Source organism: Mesoplodon bidens (genome assembly GCF_964165515.1).
Source record: "Mesoplodon bidens genome assembly, chromosome: 15".
Taxonomy (NCBI): domain Eukaryota; kingdom Metazoa; phylum Chordata; class Mammalia; order Artiodactyla; family Ziphiidae; genus Mesoplodon; species Mesoplodon bidens.
In genome coordinates, this window is record NC_138171.1 from 18,220,614 (window position 1) to 18,246,850 (window position 26,237).

Genomic DNA, 26,237 nt, shown 5'->3' on the forward strand with positions numbered 1-26,237 from the left:
CACTTTTCATAGACCAGGCATTGTACTGGACTCTAGAAACTGAGGAGACAAGATAGAGTCCTTGCCTTCTGGGGAGCTTAGAGCTTATCCTTCGAGATGGGCATATGAACTAATTATTTCACTGTTTGGTAAGATGTCACAGTAGAGGTATCCCCAGAGTGCTGTTGGAACCCTTGGAGATGGGGTGCATTAAGCCTAGCCTGAGGATGGATAGCCAGTGGCTTTCTGGGAGACATAAAGCCTAAGCCAAAGCTTGGGAAACAGGAGGGAGCAAAGAAGAAGATGGGGCTGAAATTGTCAGTAGGGGCAGGCATGGGGTGTGGGCACGGGGATTTGGATTTTATTCCAGGAGCAATGGGGAGCCACTGAAGGGAGCAGGATTTTTTTAAGCTGGATTCGCATTTTATTTTGTTTATTTAACATCTTTATTGGAGTATAATTGCTTTACAATGCTGTGTTAGTTTCTGCTTTATAACAAAGTGAATCAAGTATACATATACATCTGTTCCCATATCTCTTCCCTCTTGCGTCTCCCTCCCTCCCTCCCACCCTCCCTATCCCACCCCTCTAGGTGGTCACAAAGCACCGAGCTGATCTCCCTGTGCTATGTGGCTGCTTCCCACTAGCTATCTGTTTTACATTTGGTCGTGTATATATGTCCATGCCACTCTCTCACTTTGTCCCAGCTTACCCTTCCCCCTCCCCGTGTCCTCAAGTCCATTCTCTAGTACGTCTGCGTCTTTATTCCCGTCTTGCCCCTAGGTTCTTTATGACCTTTTTTTTTTTTAGATTCCATATATATGTGTTAGCATACGATATTTGTCTTTCTCTTTCTGACTTACTTCACTCTGTATGACAGACTCTAGGTTCATCCATCTCACTACAAATATCTCAATTTCGTTTCCCTTTATGGATGAGTAATATTCCCTTGTATATATGTGCCACATCTTCTTTATCCATTCATCTGTTGATGGACACTTAGGTTGCTTCCATGTCCTGGCTATTGTAAATAGAGCTGCAATGGACATTTTGGTACATGACTCTTTTTGAGTTATGGTTTTCTCAGGGTATATGCCCAGTAGTGTAGTGGGATAATCAAGACAGTATGGTACTGGCACAGAAACAGAAATATAGATCAATGGAACAGGATAGAAAGCCCAGAGATAAACCCATGCACATATGGTCACCTTATCTTTGATAAAGGGGGCAAGAATATACAGTGGAGAAAAGACAGCCTCTTCAATAAGTGGTGCTGGAAAAACTGGACAGCTACATGTAAAAGAATGAAATTAGAACACTCCCTAACACCATACACAAAAATAAACTCAAATGGATTAAAGACCTAAATGTAAGGCCAGACACTATCAAACTCTCAGAGGAAAACATAGGCAGAACACTCTAGGACATAAATCACAGCAAGATCCTTTTTGACCCACCTCCTAGAGAAAAGGAAATAAAAACAAAAATAAACAAATGGGACCTAATGAAACGTCAAAGCTTTTGCACAGCAAAGGAAACCATAAACAAGACCAAAAGACAACCCTCAGAATGGGAGAAAATATTTGCAAATGAAGCAACTGACAAAGGATTAATCTCCAAAATTTACAAGCAGCTCATGCAGCTCAGTATCAAAACAACAAACAATGCAATCCAAAACTGGGCAGAAGACCTAAATAGACATTTCTCCACAGAAGATATACAGATTGCCAACAGACACAGGAAAGAATGCTCAACATCACTAAACATTAGAGAAATGCAAATTAAAAATACGATGAGATATCATCTCACACCCGTCAGAATGGCCATCATCAAAAAATCTAGAAACAATAAATGCTGGAGAGGATGTGGAGAAAAGGTAACACTCTTGCACTGTTGGTGGGAATGTAAATTGATACAGCCACTATGGATTCGCATTTTAGATGCAACTATTTGTCGTAGATCAGAACAGGGAGATCAGAGGCAGGTAAGGGGCTGGGACAGTAATTCAAGGAAAATGTGGGTTTGCCTGAACCTGGAGACTGGGCCCTGAGCCTAGACAAGCCCACACACATTCTTTCATGTCGAGCCATAAAATCAGCTTGCTCTCTTTAGCATGTAAACTTGAACCTCTCAATGTATATATTTTAAGTTCGGTGACTTGAAATAATGCATGAATGGTCCTGAGTTGAGAGTCAGAATGCCTAGATTTAAGCCCTGTCTCTTTCATTAACTATCTGGGTGACCTTGAGCCAGTTACTCCCCCCTCTCTGGGCCTCCATTTTCATATTTAGGCAATGGGCGTGAAGACATTGCTCAGAGTGATCCAAAGAGTGCTTCTGTCCATGATACGTTGGGAGTCTCAGTGGGAACCAGTTGTCCAGGCCAGCTGGATCTCCCATCCCACCTGTAGCTCCACTGGACCCCACTCTCTCGGGCTACCACCCCCGTAGTTATGTCTCAAGTCCTAGCCACGGTGATTGACCAGGGACCTTGGGTTCCTAAGAACTCAAGGAGGCCTAAGGCAAATTAACTGCACTTCCCATACATATCTGAGTCTTAGAGGCTTTCAATCTTGACTGCACATTAGAATAACCCAAGGAAGTTTTAAAAACACCAACACCCGGGCCATCCTTCAGACCGATTAAATGAGAATCTCTGGAAGTGGGATCCAGGGATCAGTATCTCTTAAGCTCTCCAGATGACTCTGATGTGCTTTCAAGGTTGAGACGCTGGTCTGAGGAGGCCCGTGGAGTCCCCAGCACGTGCCCTGCTTGTGTCCACACACCCTTCCCCTCACCTCCTGTACTTGCTCCCGGTCACATCTGATGCCCATGGAGGCATGTGAGGACCCCACAAGTCTGCCCTGCTATTGGACCACAGTCACATTAGAGTCAAGGGGCTTCTTCACGTGATCCTGGACTGCAGAGTCTTCAGTCCTACCTCCCCCAGCACAAATTCCCCCACCTTCCCCAGTTACAAACCAAAAATCCTAAGCATGCCATCAAATGCTAACAGATGTTGGCTGGAGAGTGGGATTGTCTGTGAGTCCTAGAACGCCAGCCACTGTCATGGTCAGATGAGTATCAAGTTTGGGAAGGATGTGGAGCAATAGGGTGAGGTGACTTTGTGATGGAGAGAAGGAAGAGAAGCATGTTAATCCAGTCCAATCCAGGCGGCCTGTCATCATAATGAATAAAACATGCCCAGTAGGGAAACCAGAAGGTATTGGTTACTACAGCTCCATTAAGATTATTTAAGGCAACAAGGAACAGCTGTGAGGAATATGATGCAGCCTAATGAAGAGCAAACATTTGTTCATTTTCCAGCTCTGGGCAGACACGCCATGTGCATGGCTTGTGTGGGGTGAGACCAGTGTTGCCATCTTTCTCTTAGTCATCTAAGTGATGGTGGGCAGCCTCCCGATGGAGTGTAACCAAGGAGATGGATGCTTCAGATCTCCCCAGGTGCCCTCTTCTCTGCTCAGAGCCACCTGAGCAGAGACAGAGTGGACCTCCTGCTTCTCCCACAATTTTTTTCTCTCCTCAGTTGGTAAAAGAGTCCCAGAACATGCCACTGCTGGTGATCTCTGAGAGATTCTCGTCCAGCTTCTCAATTTGCAAATGAGTGATTCTTGGGTAGGGGCATGGGGAATTAGTGGCAGAAGCCCAAATCGTGAAAGGGAAAACCATGGTTGTTCTCCAGCTCTGGAAACTCATAGTGACCAAATTAGAAAGACTTGACTCTGCTGGCTCATTTCATCCCACTCACCATGGATTAAAATAAGGAGAGGGCTTCCCTGGTGGCACAGTGGTTGGGAGTCCGCCTGCCGATGCAGGGGACACGGGTTCGTGCCCCAGTCCGGGAAGATCCCACATGCCGCGGAGCGGCTGGGCCCGTGAGCCATGGCCGCTGAGCCTGCGCGTCCGGAGCCTGTGCTCCGCAACGGGAGAGGCCACAACAGTGAGAGGCCCGCGTACCAAAATAAATAAATAAATAAATAAAATAAAAAATAAGGAGAAACTGGGCCTTTTCCAGAGGTGGCCAAAAGGCATCAGGAACCATGTGGTTTCAGACTTGGAAGTTTTCCTAGCAAGAAAGAGCTCATGTACAAGAGACTATTAACCGAGTCCTTTCCTCTGAGCTTATTTTTATTTTTCCACTTAGTATTCTGTTTGTAACCCAGCAAATAATATTTTCTGTTTAATTGGAATCCTCCCCAACCAAGTGAGCAGTTTTCAGGTGGTACCATAGAGAAGTGTCTCAAGTGAGGGTTAAGACGTGGTTCTCAATCCGCTACTGATATGCTAGGTGGGCTTGGACAAGACTCTTCCATCTCTGGGTCCATGTTTCATCTTCTGTGACATGTGTGACCACATAGCATGGACTCCTGAAGGCTGATAATATATGCTGGTACTTCATTTGGCCAGAAACACTTACTGAGTACCTTACACTGTGTAGTTTACTGGAGATAGTTAGAAAGATACAGAAAGAAAATAAAGACCCTAATTTGAAGGAAGCTCATGGTCTTACCACACCATGTAATCACATAACGGAACTCTAGTTAACATGCTTTGTAGACCCATGAGAAAGGGCGGTCCAGGGTGAATGCAGGTTTTTGTCATTTATTTTTGCTTTTTGTCAGTTATTGCTGCCAGCATCAATCAGAAGCTTTCTAAAAGATGAGGCACTGGGCTTCCCTGGTGGCGCAGTGGTTGAGAGTCCGCCTGCCGATGCAGGGGACGCGGGTTCATGCCCCGGTCCGGGAAGATCCCACATGCCACGGAGCGGCTGGGCCCGTGAGCCATGGCCGCTGAGCCTGCATATCTGGAGCCTGTGCTCCACAACGGGAGAGGCCACAGCAGTGAGAGGCCCGCGTACCGCAAAAAAAAAAAAAAAAAAAAAAAAAAAAGATGAGGCACTGAGCTGAAGAAAAGTAGAAGGCTGGGTAGAGGACAAGCCTGTGTGACAGAGTGAAACAGGGGTTCAGGGGCTCAGAAACATAAAAGAGCTGAAATGTTGCAAGCTAGCTCTTAGACAGGAAACAAAGATGCCTGTCTATGAAAAAAGAAAAATCAAAATGAAACTAGTTGGGGAGACAAATAGGAAGTTTTCACAGTTTTCCTGAACAGAATTAACAAGGTAAATCATGGCCTTTGACAGTCCACCCCTTACCTCTAGCTGACTTCAAGTTTAGGGGAGAGCTGTTGACCCAGAGGCACCCTCCCAGAAACCCATGCATGCAGATGGAGGAAATGTGTGGACAGGACCAGAAGTCTGTAGCCTGGAATGGGATGCAGGGGTCCCCCACGTCATAGGCTCAGAGATGGGAGGAATAGATGTACCCTAGTATGAGCTTTCCCATCAAACTATAGGCCTCTTGGAAGTAGGGCCAGCGTCTTACTCATTTCTCTTCTCTGAAGCATGTGGAAAATAGTATACTAAATATTAATGTAATTGATTTGCAGAGTACTAGTGAAAAACTTTATGGTTAAGAATAGTCCCGGGCTTCCCTGGTGGCGCAGTGGTTGAGAGTCCGCCTGCCGATGCAGGGGACACGGGTTCGTGCCCCGGTCCGGGAAGATCCCACATGCCACAGAGCGGCTGGGCCCGTGAGCCATGGCCACTGAGCCTGCACGTCCGGAGCCTGTGCTCCGCAACGGGAGAGGCCACAGCAGTGAGAGGCCCGCGTACCGCAGAAAAAAAAAAAAAAAAAAAAGAATAGTCCCATCAACGAAGTGAGAGAGAGGCATGGACATATATACACTACCAAATGTAAAATAGATAGCTAGTGGGAAGCAGCCACATAGCACAGGGAGATCAGCTCGGTGCTGTGTGACCACCTAGAGGGGTGGGATAGGGAGGGTGGGAGGGAGATGCAAGAGGGAGGGGATATGGGGATATATGTATACGTATAGCTGATTCACTTTGTGATACAGCAGAAACTAACACACTATTGTAAAGCAATTATACTCCAACAAAGATGTTAAAAAAATAATAATAAAATAAAAAGAATAGTCCCATCCATTCTAAATGTAATAGTTTGCATCTACCAACCCTAACCTCCAAGTCCATCCCTCTCCCTCCCCCCTCCCCCTTGGCAACCACAAGTGTGTTCTGTAGGTCTGTTTCTGTTTTGTAGATAGGTTCATTTGTGCCGTATTTAGACTCTGAGTCACGTTGCTGTACCACAGAGATTGGCACAATTTGTAAATCAACTATACTTCAGTTTTAAAAAACTGAAAAAAAAAATAGTGCCATCCAGAAATTTAAAGGCAGTATTTCTTAAAGAAAGACACTGACACAGAAAGACCTTCACACCGTGGGCTGTCTCTATAGGTGCATAGAGTGTCTTCAGAGTGAGTCTTCCCCAGGAATTTGCTGTTTCCAGTCACCTTCCTGCCTAAAACAGTGGTTCTTAAAACTGTGTTATGTGTCAGAACCACCTGGAGTTAGTAAAGAACATTGAGACACAGGCTCCTGGATGCAGGACAGGACCCAGGCCTCTGCATTCTACCAAATTCTCTAGAAAATCTGGATCCCTACCAAAGTTTGAGAACAGCTGACCTAAACTTTGTCATTTAAAAGAGATCTCGTAGCTTTCAGTGGGGCCTTTTAAAGGGTGCTTTGTGACTCTATATGCAGGTAGACACTCAACTATTCTGCTTGTTCCAGACTCCTGTCACAGACAAATACCCACATCTTGCCGCCCTCCGATTTTTGACTCAACATCCCCAGAACTCATAAATTACCGTCTACTTAGTGGCATGGCACACAATATATTTGCTCTCCTGATGCCACTCTGAGTAGATGTCATTAGTCATCCTCTCCTGCCTTCTCTGTCCACATATAGAATCCCTAAGGTGTGTGCTTTTCAGCAGAGAAGCAGGCATTTGTTGAAAGCGTGGTCTCTGCCAGGGCCACCACTAACTCATACAGCACCTTAGAGTGAAATAGCAAAGGGTACACCTATCTCAAGATACTTGACTTTATCACCTTGCAGAAGATGTTCATAATATATACAGAAATCTGTCATGCCTACCAGATGAATGGTGCTCCCTTAGATTTGGTGCTCTTATGTTGTGCACTGCCTGTACAGCCATCCATGGTAGCCCTTGCCATCCACCAACTAGCCATGGTCTTCAGTAAACATGGGTATTTACTGAGCTCATGGACCTCAGTTGAGACCAGACCTTAGGCTTCCAACCGCCCATAAAACTCCTTCTCACTCCCTTAATACTGTGTCTTACCTGTGACCAGGTTGTCCCAGTTTTCCCAGAATGGTCCCAGTTTTAAACGAAAGTTCTACATCCCAGGAACCCCTTTGGTCTGAGGCAAACCAGGAAGGATGGTGCAAGGATCCCCCCTCTTTTGTCTTGTGACAATAATCTGGATGTTTCTGCTCAATAGGAGGCAGAGAATGAATTCTGGGGGTGAAACAAGGGGGCGGGATAGCATATCCTTGGGATGGAAGAGTCGGAACACCTGCCATGTGCCAGGCATTGGGTTAGGTGCTTACAGGCATTATCTCAGGTAATCACTAATCCTCACAAAGCTCCATGGGGTGTATTTTTTTTCATTTTTAAATTTATATGCTGCAAAATTTATTTGGGGGTCACACGGTATACAATTCTATGAGTTTTAACATGCATGGAGTCACATAAACACCAAAACAATCAGGGTACGTAAGAGTTCCTTTGGCAAAAGAATTCCCCACGCTGCCCCTGTGTAGTCAAATCCTTCCCCCACACCTAACCTGAAGGGTGTATTATTGACTTAATTTTCAAAAAAGTTAATTGAGACTTGGAGTGGTAAAATGATTTGCAGTAAAAATATCCAAACACTCTAGTCTGTCTTCCTTTTGCAAAGCCCTGCCTTTTCCCTCTCAAATGCACGGCAAGAGGTGTTTCTTGACGAGATAGATGTGTGAAAGACCCAGGTAAAATGGCTCCTCCTTTGTGAAGACTCTCTGGGATCTTCCCTGCATCAGGAGAGTGCAGTGGTAGGTGGGGTCACGGAGAAACCCTGGCAGGCCAGACTGATCATGGAGGAAGCGGGCCCTCGGCTGTGCCCTGAAGCATCAGCCAGGAACTGCCTGGTCAGCATTCCCTGGGCCTGGTTTTGCTACGCCCCAGGGCATATCATATCCAATTATCTCCAGGGATACAGTCAAGCCAAAGGGAGTGAGGAGGGCCTCATAGCTGACAGAATCTGCTGAGGTTAGTGGGTGAACAGGTAAAGGAAATGGAGCAGGATACTCTCAGCCATGGATTGGAGGTGAGCTACTCTTGGAAACTCTGTGTTCTGATGTCTCGCTATCTGGGGCCTAACTCAAGGAGGCTTAGGTACAGAGAAGAGTGTCCAGAGAAGGATGGCAAGCTTCAGAAAGGACTTTCATATCTCAGTAGGGCCAAACCAGCAGGTAGGAAGAGGAATCAGCCAAGCAGACATCAGGGCCAATTCTCAGTTCTAACAAGAAATTGAAGTATTAAGGGGGGAAACCGGGCTAGGTTGCAGAGTCCTGTGACTCAGCATAACAGGTCAGAAGAAGCCTGTGACTTGTGGTCGGGGGATCTGAGCTCCCCACTGGCTCCTGCGGGGGACGGTGGGTGGGTGGGTAGGTGGAACGCCTACCAACCATAAGAAGAGTTGGTCTGGGACAGGTACCAGATGATAATCTTATCCTAAAGTCTATGAAGCCTGTCAAGAAGGATACAGGGAGGGTTTAAGACACAGGTGCTCTTAGCCACTTGTCACGATGCTGGTACTGGCTTCGCCTCCTCGTTTTTAAAAATGTCCAAAGCATCCCCATTGACTTAAAATAAGACTCATTCTTGGCCGTGGTCCACAAGACCTCAACTGAGCACCACACCTTCCCCATCCACATGATGTGTCACTTATACTCTCTCAGCTCTGTAGAGCCTCCCTTCAAGTTCTAGAACACACCAAGCTCGTTCCATCTCAGGGCCTCTACACCCATTGTCATCCTGGAACATGCTTCCCCCAGCTCTTGCCATAGCTGGCTTCTGCTCATCATCTATTTTTCAGCTCAAATGTGTCAGCAGGAGACCAGTAGAAATACACCTGGAGTTGAATAAGCTGGATTTAGGAACTGTGGGAAATCTCAGGAAGAGGGTGTCAGAAAGGACTCATAAGATGTGCACTGTGTTAGGTGATTCGGTGCTTTGTTCTAGATTAGACACCCATAGGAAGTGGTAGGATTGGGTACCTTAATAAATCTTAACTCTTAGAAGGGGGAACAGGCTCGAGGCTACAGCTGAAATTGGCAAAGGAGCAGCGTCACTCACGTGAGCCAGGATAGGGGGTGGGTTGTTGGTGTTTTTTTTGGGCTTGGGCAATATTCCTGTTTGTGTTTGGATATGACTGCAGAGTGGTCTAGTTTTAGCCTTGTTCCATCCTGGTCTCAGAGGAGCTTTGTCTGGTGTTGGCATTCTGTGGAATTGCTTAAGTTCAACAGGAAAACACCAAGGTCCAGCTGGGAGCGCCAAGCCCGCTCCTGGAAAAATCCTAGATAGTTGTGATGAGTGGCACGTCTCCGTGGGAGATCATGCAGGCTCCTGGCACAGTCTTGGGAGCCTCTGAGTCCCCCTGGTGGGGGATGAAGGAGAATGTGTGGGCCCGGGGGCTGTGATGATGTTGACAAAGGCTGAGAGGCAACACCTCACGCAGCCGCCCAGGAGTGAGTGGTAATGACCAGCTCCAGGGGCTGCTCTTTCCCTTCTCAAATGCCACCTTTTCGAAGAGCTCTGCCCAAGCCACCCTACCTAAAGGGGTGCCCTTTCCAGAGTCACTGTCTATCCCAGGACTTTGTTTGTTGCCTCTGTAGCACTTGTTTTAAACAATAATTATCTTGTTTATTGTTTGCACCTTCCCACAACTAGGACAGAAAGTCCATGAGATCTTGTCTGCCGTGTTCGTTGCCATTATTTCTAGGACCTAGTGTAGTCCTAGCAGCCAGATGGGCATTGGAAAAGGAAGGAAAGAGAGAAGGAAGAAGGGACGGGGGGAAGAAGGGCTCCCTTAATGTGCATTCTTGGGTGAGTTGTTTCGTGTTTTCAGACCTCACTTTGCTGATCTGTAAAGTGGGGCAATAACATTCTCAAAAGATCCTTTCAGATCTGCCTTTTGAGGATTCTATGAATACCACAGCCCAGACCTCCAGAGATGCAGACATCCCCCAATACACCTTTTAGGACTTAAAAAAAAAAAAAAAGGAAAAGAAAAATGACTGCCTTAGAAAAGCAACACTGTGGAAGAGTTGGAAACATTTCCACACTAAGAGAAGAGTGTAAAAATAGAGCTCAAGGGCTTCCCTGGTGGCGCAGTGGTTGAGAGTCCACCTGCTGATGCAGGGGACACGGATTCGTGCCCCGGTCCGGGAAGATCCCACATGCTGCGGAGTGGCTGGGCCCGTGAGCCATGGCCGCTGAGCCTGCGCATCCGGGGCCTGTACTCCACAACGGGAGAGGCCACAGCAGTGAGAGGCCTGCGTACCACAAAAAAAAAAAAAAAAAAAAAAAAAATAGAGCTCAACACTCTAAGGAGAAGAGAATGAAAACAGGATAGCGGAGATTAATGATGGGTGAATATAATGAGATGGCAATTTTGGTTCCAGAAGAATGTGATTAGCTCCTAATGACTGCCAGCATTCCCTGGTCAATCTACTGTAACTAGCCACTAATGCAAAAATAATCCCCTTCGGCTGCTCACTTTGAAGACGGAGATGAGACTCCCTTTCATACTTTTACCCCCTCATATTTTTTTCCTTCCTGAGATTATCCCCTATTAGGTTGCAGCTCCCTAAAAATGGAAATGGATGTGTGATCAAAGTCTGCAAACTAGGGGGTCCTTCCCACTCACTCCTGGGCGGCTGCGTGAGGTGTTGCCTCTCAGCCTTTGTCAACAGCATCACAGCCCTGGGCCCACACATTCTCCTTCATCCCCCACCAGGGGGACACAGAGGCTCCCAAGACTGCCAGGAGCATGCATGATCTCCCATGGAGACGTGCCACTCATCACAACTATCTAGGATTTTTCCAAGGATATCTTCGCACTGGGTTTATCCTGAAGAGCATGGCCTGGATGTTGAAAGGACTCCCAAACTGTGCCATGTCAGGACTCTGAGGGTGGACAGGGACGTTCATTAAACTTCTGCAGTGTCGTGGTGCAGAGGGTGCGTACATACTCTGTGGGGCCCCGTGGATCAGGGCAGAGTACACAAAGAAATGCCCAGAGGGTCTGTCCAAAAATGAGGCAGGAAGCTTTATGGTGTAGTGAGCTCTCCATCACCAAGGGCATCCAAGTTTGATGGTATCCAGTGAACAGATGTTAGGGATCAGTTTATCAGCTGCCTGGAAGGCCATTGTGGAAGGGAGCACAAACAAATTATTTTCAAGGCCACTTACACCTCTGAGATTCCAGGATCTTTGCCTCTGTATGCACAGAAGCCATCTCTCACACTATTTTTTTTCCATCTATCCATCCATTCATTTATTCAAAAGGGGTGATTCAAGCACATATGAAATACAAAGCCAATATTGGGTTATGAAGATACAGACATGAATAAGATGCTACCCTTTACCTGGAGTAGCCCATCACCAGGTTGGAAGACAAGACATTCAAATGATCAGATGTAAAGGAGTCCAGCTAATAATAGAAGTGACTGACTAGCTGGGGATGCAGTGGGATGGTGGGAAAGTAAGCAAGGAAGGTTTCACAAAAGAGAAGATGCTTGAACTGGGTTTTGAAGGATATGTAGGAGTTTACCAGCCAGACTCAGGTGGAAGAGAATTTCAGGCAGAGGGAACACTGTGTATATAGTCAATCTCAGAAGTCTGTAACACCTGAAATTGTCTCTGGCATTGTGTTTAGTTGCTAATCACTGAAATATTGTTTTAAGGGTAAGAAATGAGGCTGGAGGGGCATATGGGGTGAAATCATTAAGGACCTTGTACTAAAGAGTTTGGAATTTATACTGAAGTGACAATGGCCAGGGGAGTAACTGGGTCCTATTCACATATTAGAAAGATCTCTCTGATTATACAGGAGAATGGATTGGAAGGGACAAAACCAAAGCAAGAGGAGACCTGTGGGAAAGTATTTCTCCAGGTAAATTCACTATTTGCAAGAATCATGGCTGCACATTAGAATCACCTGGGGAGCTTTAAATACTCCTGATGCCTGATTAGACTCTGATTTAATGGTCTGGGGTAGGGCCTGGGAGTTTTAAAGCTTCCCCAGACAATTCTAATGTTCAGCCATTACAAAACCTTAATCTAACTGTAACCTGAATCCTGGCACATAATGAGTAGCCAGCAGATTTTTTTGCCCAAAAAATGAGTATGAAAACATGCAGAGGGCGCTATTCTCGGTTTCATAGCACTTTAGGTGGATATTAGATGAATAGTGGCTTTTATTACAGAGGGTTTCAGGTAGAAATCCATCCCCAGAGTGTCAGCTTAAACATCAAGAAGTCTAATGCTACCACTGAGACAAGCACTCCCCGCCCCTGCAGAGAACCAGGAGTATATAGGCCTGGCAAGTTGCCTGAAAGAGCTGGAGCTACCTGGCTCGGGTGAGAGGATGAGGCCAAGGGCTGGAATCTGGGTTCTAAGAGTTCCATGCCAAAGCACGAACCATTTGTGGTCTGCAGATGGTCTGCACTGGTGACAAGAGGGATGCAGGGTGACGGTCAATTATTATGAGTAAATACAGGATGAGGAGGGGCAAAAGGAGAGACAAGCCGTCCCTTTGCAGAACAAGCACGCTCCTATCTCCATAGCACTTTTCCACACTCAGATTTAGGGCAGAGCCTAGAACCTGTTTTGCTTCTCCTCCGGGGTACCAGTCTTAAGGGTTTCTGACACACAAAGAACAACATTCTGATCAAGTAATTGCTGGGCAGGCACTCTGTTCCCCCAGTCTAAAACCCTGGGCAAAACTAAGTTAGAGAACATGGCTTAGCCTAGGCAAGGACCTCTCACCCCATCTCCATTCAGTCTGGTATGGCTAGGTAGCAGAATGGGCACCCAGTCTATCTACCCAACCACTGCACAGATGAGGAGCATGGTCATGCTTGTAGAATAAAGGTCAGCAAACTACAGCCACAGGCTAAATCCAGCCCAACACTTGTTTTTTGTAAATCAGGTTTTAGTGGAACACAGACATGCCCATGTGTTTGCATTGTGTCTAGGATTGTGTTCTCTCTACAACGGTGGAGTCGAGTATGAGTAGTTGGAACAGAGACTGCGTGGCTTACCAAGCCCATGCTGCCTGTTATCTGACCCACTACAGAAAAAGTTTGCCAACTCCTGCTCTAGAAGAAGACCCACCCAGGGTGGCTTGGAAGAGACATGGGAGACCGGAAGCAAGAAAGGGGGAATCACGCATGGTCTGGGCTTTGAATAGACAGTGGTCCTGCCTGCGCATAAAGCATTGCCCACTGAATGGCTGGATTTCTGACCAATCAGGTTACAGACTTCTCCTTGCTTAGGATGTAGACCTAGTAAGAAATAGGTGGGCAAAGTCAAGGCTGGTGTATTAAGATGACTGGAAGCTCCTCTCCCCTGCACTGCTGACAGGGAGCTATGTAGACTGAAGAGGTAGGAAATTCAGTCTCAGAAGTAGTGCAGGGGCCATGAGCAGGGCATCCAGCCTGTTCCACCAGAGACAGGGTAGGGGCAGTAGTCAAGATGTGGTCTGACATTCATGCTTCTGCCGCTTTTCTAAAGCTGTTCCCACTCCCTGAAATGCCCATCTTCCTTCTCTGTGAGATAAGTGGCTGCACCCTCCCCAGTGTTTCCATAACACTTGGCTCATAACTCTGTTAAATCACGTCACACAGTTGTTTACTCGTCTGTCTTCTCTTAAACTGATGAGTCCCACCTCTTCCTTCCTTCTGACTCTGACTCTGACTCTGAACCTCTGTCCAACTTCCTGCTCAATATCTCAGCTTGAAAGTTGACTAGTCATCTCAAACATGGCTGCTGCTGCTCCTGTTTTTTTTATTGTTTTGAACATGTTTAGAAGCAAGTGCTATACATGGTTCTAAGTATTCAATACTTTATGTACCCAGAACACAACATTTAATTCGTACTTCCCCAAACCTGTTTCTCCCCCATCTGTTTCTTCTCCATCTCAATAAAAGATGTGACTCTCCACTCCGTTCTTTAACCAGTTAGCCTTCATCCTTCTCTTTCCTTCATAGTCCACATCTGTAGTAGATGTGTTGGTGCCCTGCCCACATCCCCTCCACACTCACTTTTCCTGTGTATGCCCACCCAATGCCCGCCTTCTGCAAGCACTTGCGACTTTTTGCCTGAGTACTTCCTTAAGACAAAAGAATATGCACACCTTGTCTACAGAGCATGACAGAAGTGCCAAGGGATTTCCTAAGAGTTGTCCTCAATCAGTGATAGATGGGAACTGGGGGATAAATACCCCAACTCCCTTCCTCCTCTGGGAGAACAACTCTGAGCCATGAGATGGGCCCATGGGATTAAGCCTCAGGTGCAGTGGTTATTTGTTCGTTGATGTACCCTGTATTGGCGTTCTTCCCTCGATTGTCTGACTTTTCCCACTCTCCCACCCATGAGCTCCTTAGGATTGCCTCCCAAACAAATCTCATACTAGAATCCTTGTTTCTGAGACTACTTCTGGGGGAAAACCAAAATCTGCAATATTCAACTGAACATCCTAAAAGTAATCACTTCCCACCACATCTACTGCACCATCTTGGTCCAAGGTACCATCATCTCTTGGCAGGACTATTGTAACAACTTCCTAACTGATGTCCCTGCTTCCTCCCTGGGCCTCCTAGAGTCCCTATTCCATACATGAGCCAGAATGTGCTTTGTAAAACATAAATCAAATTAGCTAACTGCCCTGCTTGAAACCCTCGAATGGTTTCCTATCACACCTCGAATAATACCCAACTCATTACCAATGACCACAATGCCTTATAAAGCCTGAACTCTCCAGATGCTTTTGTCACTGCTTTCCCCACCTCATCCTTGAACATGGTCATTCGGTTACCACCTTTGCCTCCACTGTCCTCTCTGCCTGGGAAACACTTCCCACTTTTCTTGGCGTGACTGGCTTTTTCACATCATGAAGGAATTAACTTAAATGTTACCTTCTCAGAGAAGCCCTCCCAGACTGTGCAGTCCAAAATAATTCTCATGCACGATCACTATACCTCTACCTTGCTTTATTTTCTTCACAGCATTTTACACTATTTAAAATTCTATATGTTTGCTTGTTCGTTTGCTGCATCTCCCAGTTGACTGAAAGCTCAAGGGGGCTTTGTCTATTTCGCTGTATCCCAAGTACCTAGAATAGCACCAGACACATATTAGGGGTTCAGATATCCGTCAAGTGAACGAATGAACAAATGACTCCCCTACTGCACCAGATTTGAGCTCATGACACACAAAAGACATCAATAACATTTGAGTCCCTGCCCTGAACAAGTGAATAAGCCAGGGAGGGGACAAGTCTGTGTTCTCCCCAGGCCCCATCCAAGAACACACAGTCCTTTGCACTGTGTGGCCCATCACAGTGGCTCTCGTTTTCCCCGTGGACACCCAGGTAAAGCTCCCATCTCCAGCCATTCTAATCACTCTGTCCTTTTTGTTCTAGGCCTTACCGGAGGGGCAGACAGCCTCGTGGGACACAGCCAAAGAGGATGAAAACCGCAACAAGAATCGATACGGCAACATCATATCCTGTAGGTGACCTTTTGGGAGGGCTCCAGGCTTTGGGCACACAGACAAAAAGAAACTATCACTATTATTTACCTGGAATTTGTTACCACATAATCCCTGATGTTTCCAGGTTTGGGTCCACGTTCTGAGCGTGGAGCTCTGTCCCAGCCTCCCTGCCATCCCCGGCCTGGACGACAGAGCATGGCTGATCTCAGCCAGAGGGGGCGGGCAGGGAGCTGGGTCCAGGCACGGTAGATGCAGGAAACCTCTGAAGCTTGGATCTTGCCCGCTCAAGGATTCTTCAGGTCGGGGAGGAAGCCCAGCCACAAGGGTGTTCCCAGCAGGCCCCCTCTGCAAAAACCCATCACGGCAGCATCTTGGGGTGGAGAGCAAGGTCCAGCCCATGAAGGAGGGGCTGAGAACACCTAGGTGAGAGATGATGCTTTTCCAAGGAGGTTGAGTCCCAAGCAAGGATGGGTTCTCAGAAGGAGCCAGGAACTCTGGCCTACAGCTGAGGGTTTGGGCCAGCTCAGGGCTCAGGGGAGCCCAAGGTTACCCTGTTCACACAAGAGGTAGAGTTTAGGGCATCACGACTCCTGCCAGACCCCACTGCTGGCCGGGGCAGGGCCCTGCGGTGAGTGCCTGCCACTCAGGGCCTAGGTCGGCATGGGTGTTTGGTGGCCCTGAGCCTGCAGGAGAAAGCTTGTTTTGTGTGGACCTGGGGCAGGGAGGTGTGGAAGAACATTTCCTTTTGCTCAGCAGTGAGCTCTGGCATTCCTGGAAGCACCCCCTGGTGTGTGATTTGATGAAAACAGTGGCACAGAGTAGTTCCAGCCCTCTGGAGTCAGACTGGCTGGGCTCCTATCCCAGCTGTGGGGCCCTGGGCAGGTGACCTGACCTCTCTGAGCTTCAGTTTTCTCGCCTTTAAAGTGAGGGAAAGAATAAAGATAGGATGGTTGAAAAAAGGTTCGTAAAACCCTTGGCACAGTACCTGGCACCGTTACTCGTAGCCATAGAGTTCCTTTCTCAGGGTCACTGATGAGCAGTGTGGACACACCATCCTCCTTATTTTAAGCAAAATTCACTGAATACCCATGTGGGGATGTGGAATAAGCCAGGCTGGGGCAGGGAAGCATAATCAGATGTCTATTTTGGAAGGATCACCAAGGCAGCTTATTGGGAAGGTGGATTTGATTGAGAGAGGCTGGAGGCCGAGGGACCACTTAGGCTACTGCAAGAGTCCTAGCAAGGGACGAGGGGGCCTGAACAAGGGCAGTGACAGTACTTGTGTGGGACCCTGCATGCCATTCAGTGCTGGAAGGAAAGGGAGAGAGAGACTGCCGTAGAACTACACACCACACACAGTTCACATACAAGTATGATCATTGCCAGATACTGGTATGCACAGCCTTCTACACAACATAAATACAGAGGACAGACTTACCTCATACAAAATGCCAAGCACATACTCTGATTAGAACAAGAGTCAACAACAGCCCCTGTCTGCCATGGCACATCCAACCTGGACCATTTGACATCTCACCAGTTGGGTACGAAGCATCCCTTGGTCTCAGTTCTCAGAGTAACCCAGTTGAGCCAAAAAAAAAAAAAAAAAAATCCTGAATAACAAATTACTTCTAGCACAGTTCAGTGTTTTGTTTTGTTTTCTTTAACTGTCTAGACATTGCCTAAGAAAAAGCTTAGAGGAAGAAAGCGTAAGATACAGGCGGCTTGTAAAGGAAAAAAGAGGCAGAAGTTTTAGCTTAGCTGTTTCCTGTGCTGATTTAGAAAACGGCTATGAATAGGAGAACTAATCAGAAAAACATTTATAATTCGTCTCTTGGAAGAGAGTAATGCAGACAGCAAGACTTCTTAAAAAAAAAATTTTCTTGCAAATGTAGTGTTGGAAAGACACGTTCAAACAGTCAGGAAATGTGTATAAAGACCTATGATGTGGGGGCCTTCTCTGAGCCAGGCCCTGTGCTGGGCACTGGGACACTCAGTCTCTGCTGCCAGGGAACTAGCATTCCAGGCACAGGCTTTGCTTGCTCTGACCATCCTCTGCTTGAGCACCATCGTGTACTAGTGCCCTCAAATACCTGGTCACTTGTCTGTTCCCCATATCAGATGGTGAGTTCAGATGGGATCCACTAAATTATAGGCTGTAAGACCTTGTGTACTCACTCTAAGCCTTAGTCTTCTCTCTGTAAAATGGGTATAATGATGCAATAGTATAAGAGAACATAATAATAGAAAAAATAAACAATTAGAGCACAGTGAAGAGACCCTGTCCCTCGAGAGACAAGGGCATCCAGGCTGGGCCAGTTATCTGGTCCAAAGCCTGAGGAGCCCAGGACGAAAGCCTTGGTATCTTTCTGGACGTCCCACTGCCCACCCTTTGCGCTCAGCATCCGTGCCCAAGCCATCATCAGATCTCACCTGGCCTCTGCCCACCTTCTTCCTGGTTGTTCCACATCTACTTTGGCCCCCAAATGCATCCTATCTGATCTCTAACAGAAGCCAGAGGGACCTCCTCAAAATATGAATTGAAACATGTCACTGTCCTACAGAAAACCCTTCAAATGGCTTCCTTCAGTGTTGAACCCTTCTCTTCCAAAGGCCCTCAGCCCTCTCTCCATCGCATTTCACACCGTGTCCTCTCCACCACAGTCTCCTCGGTTAAGCCCCACCAGCCTTTCAGTACCTTGAACTTTACACGCTCATCTGTGACACAGGGCCTTTGCACATTCTCTTCTCTCTTTCAACATGCCCGTCCCTCCTCTCTTTGCTAAGTTCTACTTATTCTTCAGATCTTAGCTCAGGTATCACTTCCTCAGGGAATTCTTCTGACCATTATAATTTGGTCAAAACCCCATTATTCACTCCGAGAGCACAAGGCATGTCTTCTCCTTAGTTCTCATCAGTATTGTGATTTGAGAGCATTTGCATGACTGTCTGTTGGCTGCCGGATCTCCTCACCTGAACAGGTGTCCTGCAACAACAGAGCTAGGGCTCTCTTGCACTTCTGTGTCCCCAGACCTGGCTCAGGGCTGGTGCTCAGTAGACAGGACTGAATGTGGGAATGCACGGACTCCCTGCAAGGCCCCAAAGGGCTTGAGCCATGGGTCTCTCCCTTCTGGCTTCCCCCCCAAAATAGAGAGCACCCAGAAAGGATGGATGGAGGAAGTCTGGATCAGGATGACTCTAGGAACAGTGATAGTCGATCAAGGAAGACATTCTGAGCCTGAAGGAAGAGGGTGGAGAGATGGGACACAGGAGGGAGAGGGGAGGACAGTCGTATCCCCTTCAGGAGCCACGTCTGAGAAGGCAGGATTCCAGACCGCAGGGAGAACAGTGAAAGGGATTAGACTCCATCACAGGGAGCAGAAGGTGCCGTCCGTGTCCCATCCACACCCCACGGCTCCGACGCCTCCTGGTGCAGTAACTCCTGCTGGCATCCAGGGCCGGGACTAGGGTGAGGCAGGCGACACACCCAGCGTGCAACCTTCCAGGGGCTGCTCAGTCTCAGCTGTTGACCCTGCACCTGCCTGACCCTGAGAGCAAGCGCCTCCTTCAAGTGTGTGCCCTGGGGCCTCACTGGTTCCCCCCAGTCCTGGCCTGTCTGCGTCTCTTTGCCTGAGGACTTTCTCCAAAGCTGGGGCAGGATGCTGTGCCCAGGCACAAAGCGGTCTCTCCCTAGACCATGCAATAGCCCAGCTGCTCATCCTCGCCTTCACTGGGGTGTGTGTTCTGCACCTGTCTCCAGAGCTTCCGTGGGGCGTGGGCTGCAGTTGCCCACCCTCCCTGGGCTGCCTTCTCTTGGCTGTCTCCCTCCCCTCCCCCTTTCCTCTTGGCGTCCTCTCCTCTCCCTATGTAAACGGCTTGCACTGGAATCCTCATCTTGTATCTACTTCTGGGGAAACCCAAACAGAGGCAGAGGAAATTCAGACACCTCATGATACCATCTTGGTGGGTTTAAAGAAACCTGAATCTCCTTTCTAGTGTACGGGTCAGTAATTCTGCAGCCAATTGTGGCTGGACCGGGTCTGCCCTCAGTCCTGAGAGGAGACAGTGCCAGAGTAACCAGTGCATCCCAAAGCAGTGCAAGGCATAAAGGGGAACCAAGAAAGAAAAAAAAAAAAAGTCCTGGAATTGACATGAAAAAAGGAAAAGAGAAACAGCCTCCAGGATTAGAAAGTGTTCCTGCCCTTGTACGTTTCCCTCCCGGAGGCAAAGTCGGCACTGGCTCGATAAATAGAAATATTCTTGGTGCAAAAAGAAAACCGGGTGTGATTAGCATCTTAAGGAACCCAGGGCACTCGGAGGCTGGAGTGGAGGACAAAGGCCCAGGCCTGGGAGAACAGAGAAGATGAAAGGGGAAGAGAGGGAGGGAGGGCACAGTCTGCCAATGAAACAATGAAAGAGAAACCTTGGCTAAATAAGCCCTTTCTTCCAAACGATTCTGTTTAGAATTTAGCAGTAGAGACAGTGGGGTTTCCAGGGAGGAGAAAAGAAAGGAAGTGAAAGGAAAGGAAATGAATGGGGAAAACAGAACAAAGACTTCTTTACTTTTAAGTAGCCCTGGGGCGTATATGGTGGACAAGGGGAAATTTCAAGAATACCAAGCGTTCCCCATGTGGAAGTTGCAGAGGGTGCTTCCTTGACTGGAAGGAAATTACCCAGAGGAGAGGAAGTGCTCTCAGGGGTGCAGATTTTATCAAATGAGGCTTCCCTCTGGCATCTGTCAGGGTCCCAGCAGGAAATAGATGGGACCTTCAAAGAGGGTGATTTGAGGATAATTTAATCAAGTGACTTTTTTTTTTTTTTTTTTTAATGAAAATGTGAGCTAACTGTGGGAGACTACAGGGAATAGTGTGGCACCCTGGGGCTAAATGCCATGCCTAGGCCGCAGAGGATTCAGTAAGAAGAGGTTCCCAGAACCCAGAGAGAGAGGACCTGGTCAGAGGTGTGACCTTTAGTGGCCTTGCAGCCAGCCCATGGTGACCCCAAAAAAGGGAACTGAAGGGATGAGTACCTCGATGGCCCTCCCCACTTAGTCCAGTCTTCTGCCTGTGCTTTCCAGTGGCTGAACCCAACCAGAGCCAGAGGACAAGGGAATCTGTAGACAGAGTCCAGTGGTCCTCAGAGTGTGGTCCCTGGAGCAGCAACACCTGAGAACTTGCTAGAAATGCTCATTTTGGGGTCCCATCTAGACCTGTCAAAGCAGACATTCTGGGGGTGGCACCCAGCAATCTCTGTTCTAAAAAGCCCACCAGTGACACCGATACACTCTCAGGTTTACGAACCTCTCATCTTTTTTTTCTTTTTATTAAAGAAAAGTTGATTTACAATGTTACATAAGTTTCAGGTGTACAGCATAGTGATTGAATAATTTTTTTAGATTATACTCCATTTAAAGTTATTATAAAGTATTGACTGTATTCTCTGTGCTGTACAATATGTCCTTGTATCTTAATTATTTTATACATAGTAGTTTGTACCTCTTAATCCCCTACCCCTGTCTTGCCCCTCCCCCTTCCCTCTCCCCACTGGTAACCACTAGTTTGTTCTCTATGTGAGTCTGTTTCTGTTTTGTTATAATCATTTGTGTTATTTTTTAGATTCCTCAGTGATAATATATAGTATTTGTCTTTCTCTCTCTGACTTATTTCACTAAGCACGATACCCTCCAGGTCCATCCATGCTATTGAAAATGGCAACATTTCATTCTTTTTTATGGCTGAATAATGTTCCCTTGTGTATACATACCACATCTTCTTTATCCATTCATCTCTTGATAGATATTGGGTTGCTTTCATATCTTGGCTATTGTAAATAATGCTGCTATGAACATTGGGGTGTGTATACCTTTTCAAATTACTGTTTTCATTTTCTTTGGATATATACTCAGGAGTGGAATTGCTGGATCATCTGGTAGTTCTCTTTTTAGTTTTTTGGGGAACTTCCATACTGTTTTTCCACAGTGGCTGCACCAATTTACATTCCCACCAACAGTGTACAAGGGTTCCCTTTTCTCCACATCCTTGCGAATATTTGTTGTTTGTGGTCTTTTTGATGATAGCCGTTCTTACAGGTATGAGGTGATATTACACTGGGGTTTTGATTGGCATTTCCCTGATGATTAGCAAGGTTGAGCGTACAAACCTCTGATGTTATCCACAGAGATCAGCTTCCAGTTTAGAGAGGCAGGTGCGGAAGGCTGAAGGGCAAACAAGAGACCCAGGACATTTTCATTTTCTGAGACCTCTAACCCCCTAAGTTAAGACAAGCCACTGGGCTCAGGTGTCTTGGAGTACTGGGCATGGGGTCCAGCAGACCCAGGTGCTAGTCTCAGTTCTACCCTTTACCTCGCACATGACCTTCAACATGGTCACGTCATCTCTCTGACACTCAGGTTCACATCTTTCAGTGCAAAGAGTGCAAATTAAGATGAATAAATATTGACTCTGAACCTGGTTGTATAGACTTTTAAACCTAGATGACGCTAAGTCTAGCCTCTTTGAGTTCACAGGCAAGGAGCAATGGTCCAGAGATGTAGAACCCTGCCCACGGTCACGCAGAGTCTGTAGGACCAGGGCTCCGGGCTCTTGCTGCCCGGATGCCATGAGCTCCCTACCAAGGAGTCCCTCTGCATCTAGACATACCTGTGCTCTTGGGGGAGCATGTGCTGAGGACTCTGACCTTAGGGCAGAAGATCAGGATGAACCCTTCAGAGAGGCTGTTTTCACTCCCAGAGAGGAACTCAGATTCAAATCAAACTCAGGGGCTCCTTCTCAGAGCTGTTTCTCCACTGATTTCTGGCGAGACCGTACTGGATGTCAAAATGGGTGCCTTGTTCAGTGTTCCCAACTCCCCCTTCTCCTTGGCTGTCTCTGAGGGTGGCTCCTGCCTGGGCCTTACAGAGTGATCCTGGTGCAGAAACCTTCAGTGCCCTTGTTTGTCAGAGGACTTGTTCCGGTCACTGGGGCCCTCTCTGCCTGCTTGCCGGGACTGCCAAGAAATTAAGTGTCCCCAGGAGCAGCTCTCAATCCATGACTGATGGGGGTGCGGGTATAAGTACCCCAGGTCCCTCCCCGCTGAGGCGGAATAACTTGGAGGTGTGTATTCACACTCTCTCCTGGAGTAGCAGGAGAAAGTAAGCCCCAGCTGTCTACAGCGGTAACTTGCTTGATGACACAACCCTCACTGGTTTCCTTCCTTTCTGCCTCTTAATTCCCATTCCCCTTCCGGTGTTTCCCGGGATCATCTCCCAAAGCCAGTCCTTGCATTTCAGTCCTTGTCTCAGTTTCTGCTTCGGAAGGAATCCGGATCAGAGACCTTCCTCTCTTTCTTCGGACGGTCCCCTTGGTGGGGTGTGGGCTGGACATCCTGCTTCGGATGAATCCACAGATTCATCGGATGGGCCACCGTCCCCGTAACTTCCCTCAGTGCTCTGTGCCTCTATACTTAAGCCCCGTCTATGGCCACAAAGCTTTCATCTGTTGGAGCAGCTCCTCAGAGGGCCCTGCAGAATGGAGCAGCCCAGCCTCAGCCAGCAGGGAACTGGCAGCACAAGGAGACGCACAGAATGTCGGGCTGTTTCCCTGTCGTACCCAGGCCACCTGCTACCGTGGTCATATGGTAATTCAATCAAGATTGAATGAGGAGACCTTTAGCTTCCGTGGCGTACCTGGGCAGTCTCGGCAGGATTACCTGCGTCCTCGCTCTCCACTCGTGCAAGATGATGGCCTTAACATTTCCAGTACTTCTAGGAAATGAGTTTTCAGCTCCACACTTCATTGTAAGGAGTCAGATCTCTTTTCTCTGAAAAGTTGCACCTTTTCTTTACCTTCCTCAGCGCCCAGAAGACAGGAGGAAAGCGTCCTGTATCCAAATGCTATTGTCTTCCCCGCCCCACCTCTCCGAAGTGATTCTCTAAGTGGATGTGACTTGAGAAGGCTGACTTACTGGGTTACCTCTGATGATGGAGGAGGGAGGGGGAGCTGTGGTTTGCTTTGAGAGTTAGAGCTGTGCGTGGGAGGACACTGAGCCCTCTCCCCTGGCCAGGGCTGGGGGCCGGGACACACAGTAGGATGGGACAGTGTCAGAGTCAGAACCGGCATGGGTGTAGAGGCAGTGCGTCTTGGGGTTCCCGGAGAGGTAGGGACCCCACTACTCTACAAGGAAGCTCTCAGCCTTACACCTTCTAAGTTGTTAAACTTCTTGGAGCCTTGATTGTCTCAGCCACAAAATGAGGTATGATGAGAATCAAGTGGCACAGCATCCATCGGCTTCTAGAATGGTGCCTGGAGCATCTTATGCACTCCACAAAGATAAATTTCTGTTCCTTACACCCAGCACAGGTGAGTCTCTAGTCTCACAGCCTAATTCCAGTAAAAACTTTTGGTCTTTCCCAAGACAAATTGAATAGCCAAGGCACCCCCTCTGCTAAATAACTGAACATCAGTGCATCAGAATCTTCTGGAGGGCTTGTTAAAATACAGATTGCTGGGCTCCACCCCAGAGTTTCAGATTCGGTGGGTCTGGGCTGGGACTCCAGTATCTGCATTTCTAACAAGTTCCCAGATGTCGTTGATGCTATTGGCCAAGGATGCTATTCTGAAAACCACTGGCCTAGAATTACAATAAAACTGAATTTACACATTTGCATTGATTTCTTACAATACACTAGGTGCCCTCATATCTAACTGCTTTTCATCCTTGCAACAGGTCTGCAAAGGTAGAGAGGATTTTGATGTCCTTGGGTAAATTGAGGCTCAGGAAGGTACATCAACTCAGCTCTGGGTGATAGAGTCAGTGACAGACCTCAGGTCTGCCTTCAGAGCCTTCCCAAGCCCTCCCTCTCTCGTGCTGAAGGCAGTGATTGGCTGCCAGTCTTGGGTCTGCAGGTGGGGTGAGGGGTCAGCTATGAGGTGAGGAAGAATTTGAGCACAGGATCCAGGCACACTATGCCAGCCTTGTGTAGAGGAAAGAGCCTGGGTCCCAGGCCAGGTTACCTAAAATCAATTGTATGGCTAAAAGCAAGGGACCGGCTCCTTTCTGGTTCTCAGCCTTTCAGACACAAATATGAATTCATATATTGAACAGATAATTATTGAGCACTTACTATGTGCCATACACTATAGAGGAGTTTAGTAAATAGGGTGCCCATTCTTAAAAAGGGTGCGAAGGAGAGCCATGGGTTAGTCAGATCGTCACAGAAATAAAACTGCTCTAAGAGCTCTGAAGACAAGTACAGGGAGCTATTAGAGTCTGGGGTGGAGAGATCATAGAAGGCTTCCTGAGGAAGGAAGATTGAGCTGAAGAATGAGATGTTGCCAGCCTTATGGGGTTGAGGGCATTCCTTTCATGTGCAAAGGCCCTGTGGTCAGAGCAGACATCATGCATTTGAGCAACAGAAAGAAGGGCATGGTTTTCAGAGTAATATGTGGGGAGGGGGGCATGAGGCTGGACTTGGGAAATAGGTCCCAAAGCAGATCATGCAAGGCATTGTGGGGTCTGGTCAGGCTTTGTTCTCTATCAGTGATGTCTTGGAACTGATTCATACCAGCTTGCAAAAGATGATGGTTAAATTTTTCAGGAATTTTGTGAGCCAGTTGATATGATACCACCTTGGTAGCTTGAAATCAGTCATGGGGGGAGTATTTATATCACAGAAATCAGATGTTACAGATCAGGGACATTTCTTCCTCCAGAGAGCTCTTTGTTAAACTTTTACAACCTATCACTGGGCTTTGTTCGAAAACTACAAGGAACAGATTGATTCTAGAGGGGCAGTGTTTCTGTTCCCCTTGAGTTGTGTTCCGGGGAGCTCTTTGGATCTCCGTGTCTTTGCAGTTATGCCTTCTCTCTACCAGTGGCCACTGGTTCTCTCCTCCTCCGTGCAAGCCAGTGCTGGCCCACCTCCTACCTCAGCTGAAAGCCGGGTGAAGCCAGGCTCCTGCACCTCCTCTTACCTCACCATTGAAGAGCTTGTTTCTCCTCTATGTGACTTCTTCACTCATCTTGAATATCAAACAAGGAGTACCAGATTAGCTGTTTCTCAAGCTTGCAAAATGTAGATAGAGCATAATGAACTTTCTGGGCTGCTTGTAAATTACTTTGTATAAACTCCTTTACACCACCCACTGCCCCATCTTTCTCCATGTGCATGTGGATAAACACAGTTTTTTTTTTATCCTTCTAATTATATAAAGTTAGAAGGAGAAGGGGACACAGAATAATATTAGCATCTCCCAGAAGGAATAAATAAACCATGAGGGCAGTGCTACTCCTTGCAATGCCTTTCTGGTGGACCTATAGCTGAATTCTGCCCTTTCATGAATATACACAGTAACTCTTTGCCTCTGCAGAAAGATGGATTTACATTTTGTACAGAAGGGCAAATGGGAAGCACTAAGTTTCTAACCGTCTCCGCCATCAGCTCACTGCCTGCCTCTCATCCAGTCCAGAACCACCATTTATTACGCACCTGCTGCATACCAGGCACTGTCCTCACACTTTTTTTAAGAGCAG

The 26,237-nt window shown here is 47.4% G+C and overlaps 1 protein-coding gene across 1 annotated transcript in view; it reads left to right on the forward strand.

Moving 5' to 3' along the window:
• Positions 1-26,237, forward strand: part of PTPRT (protein tyrosine phosphatase receptor type T) — a gene marked incomplete at both ends in the record, with an annotated part of 1,089,241 nt that overhangs the window by 998,821 nt on the left and 64,183 nt on the right. Inside the window, 3 exon segments of the mRNA XM_081255209.1 lie at positions 12,021-12,077; positions 12,079-12,105; positions 15,637-15,724. Of these exon segments, the coding sequence (XP_081111335.1) occupies positions 12,021-12,077; positions 12,079-12,105; positions 15,637-15,724 (172 nt within the window).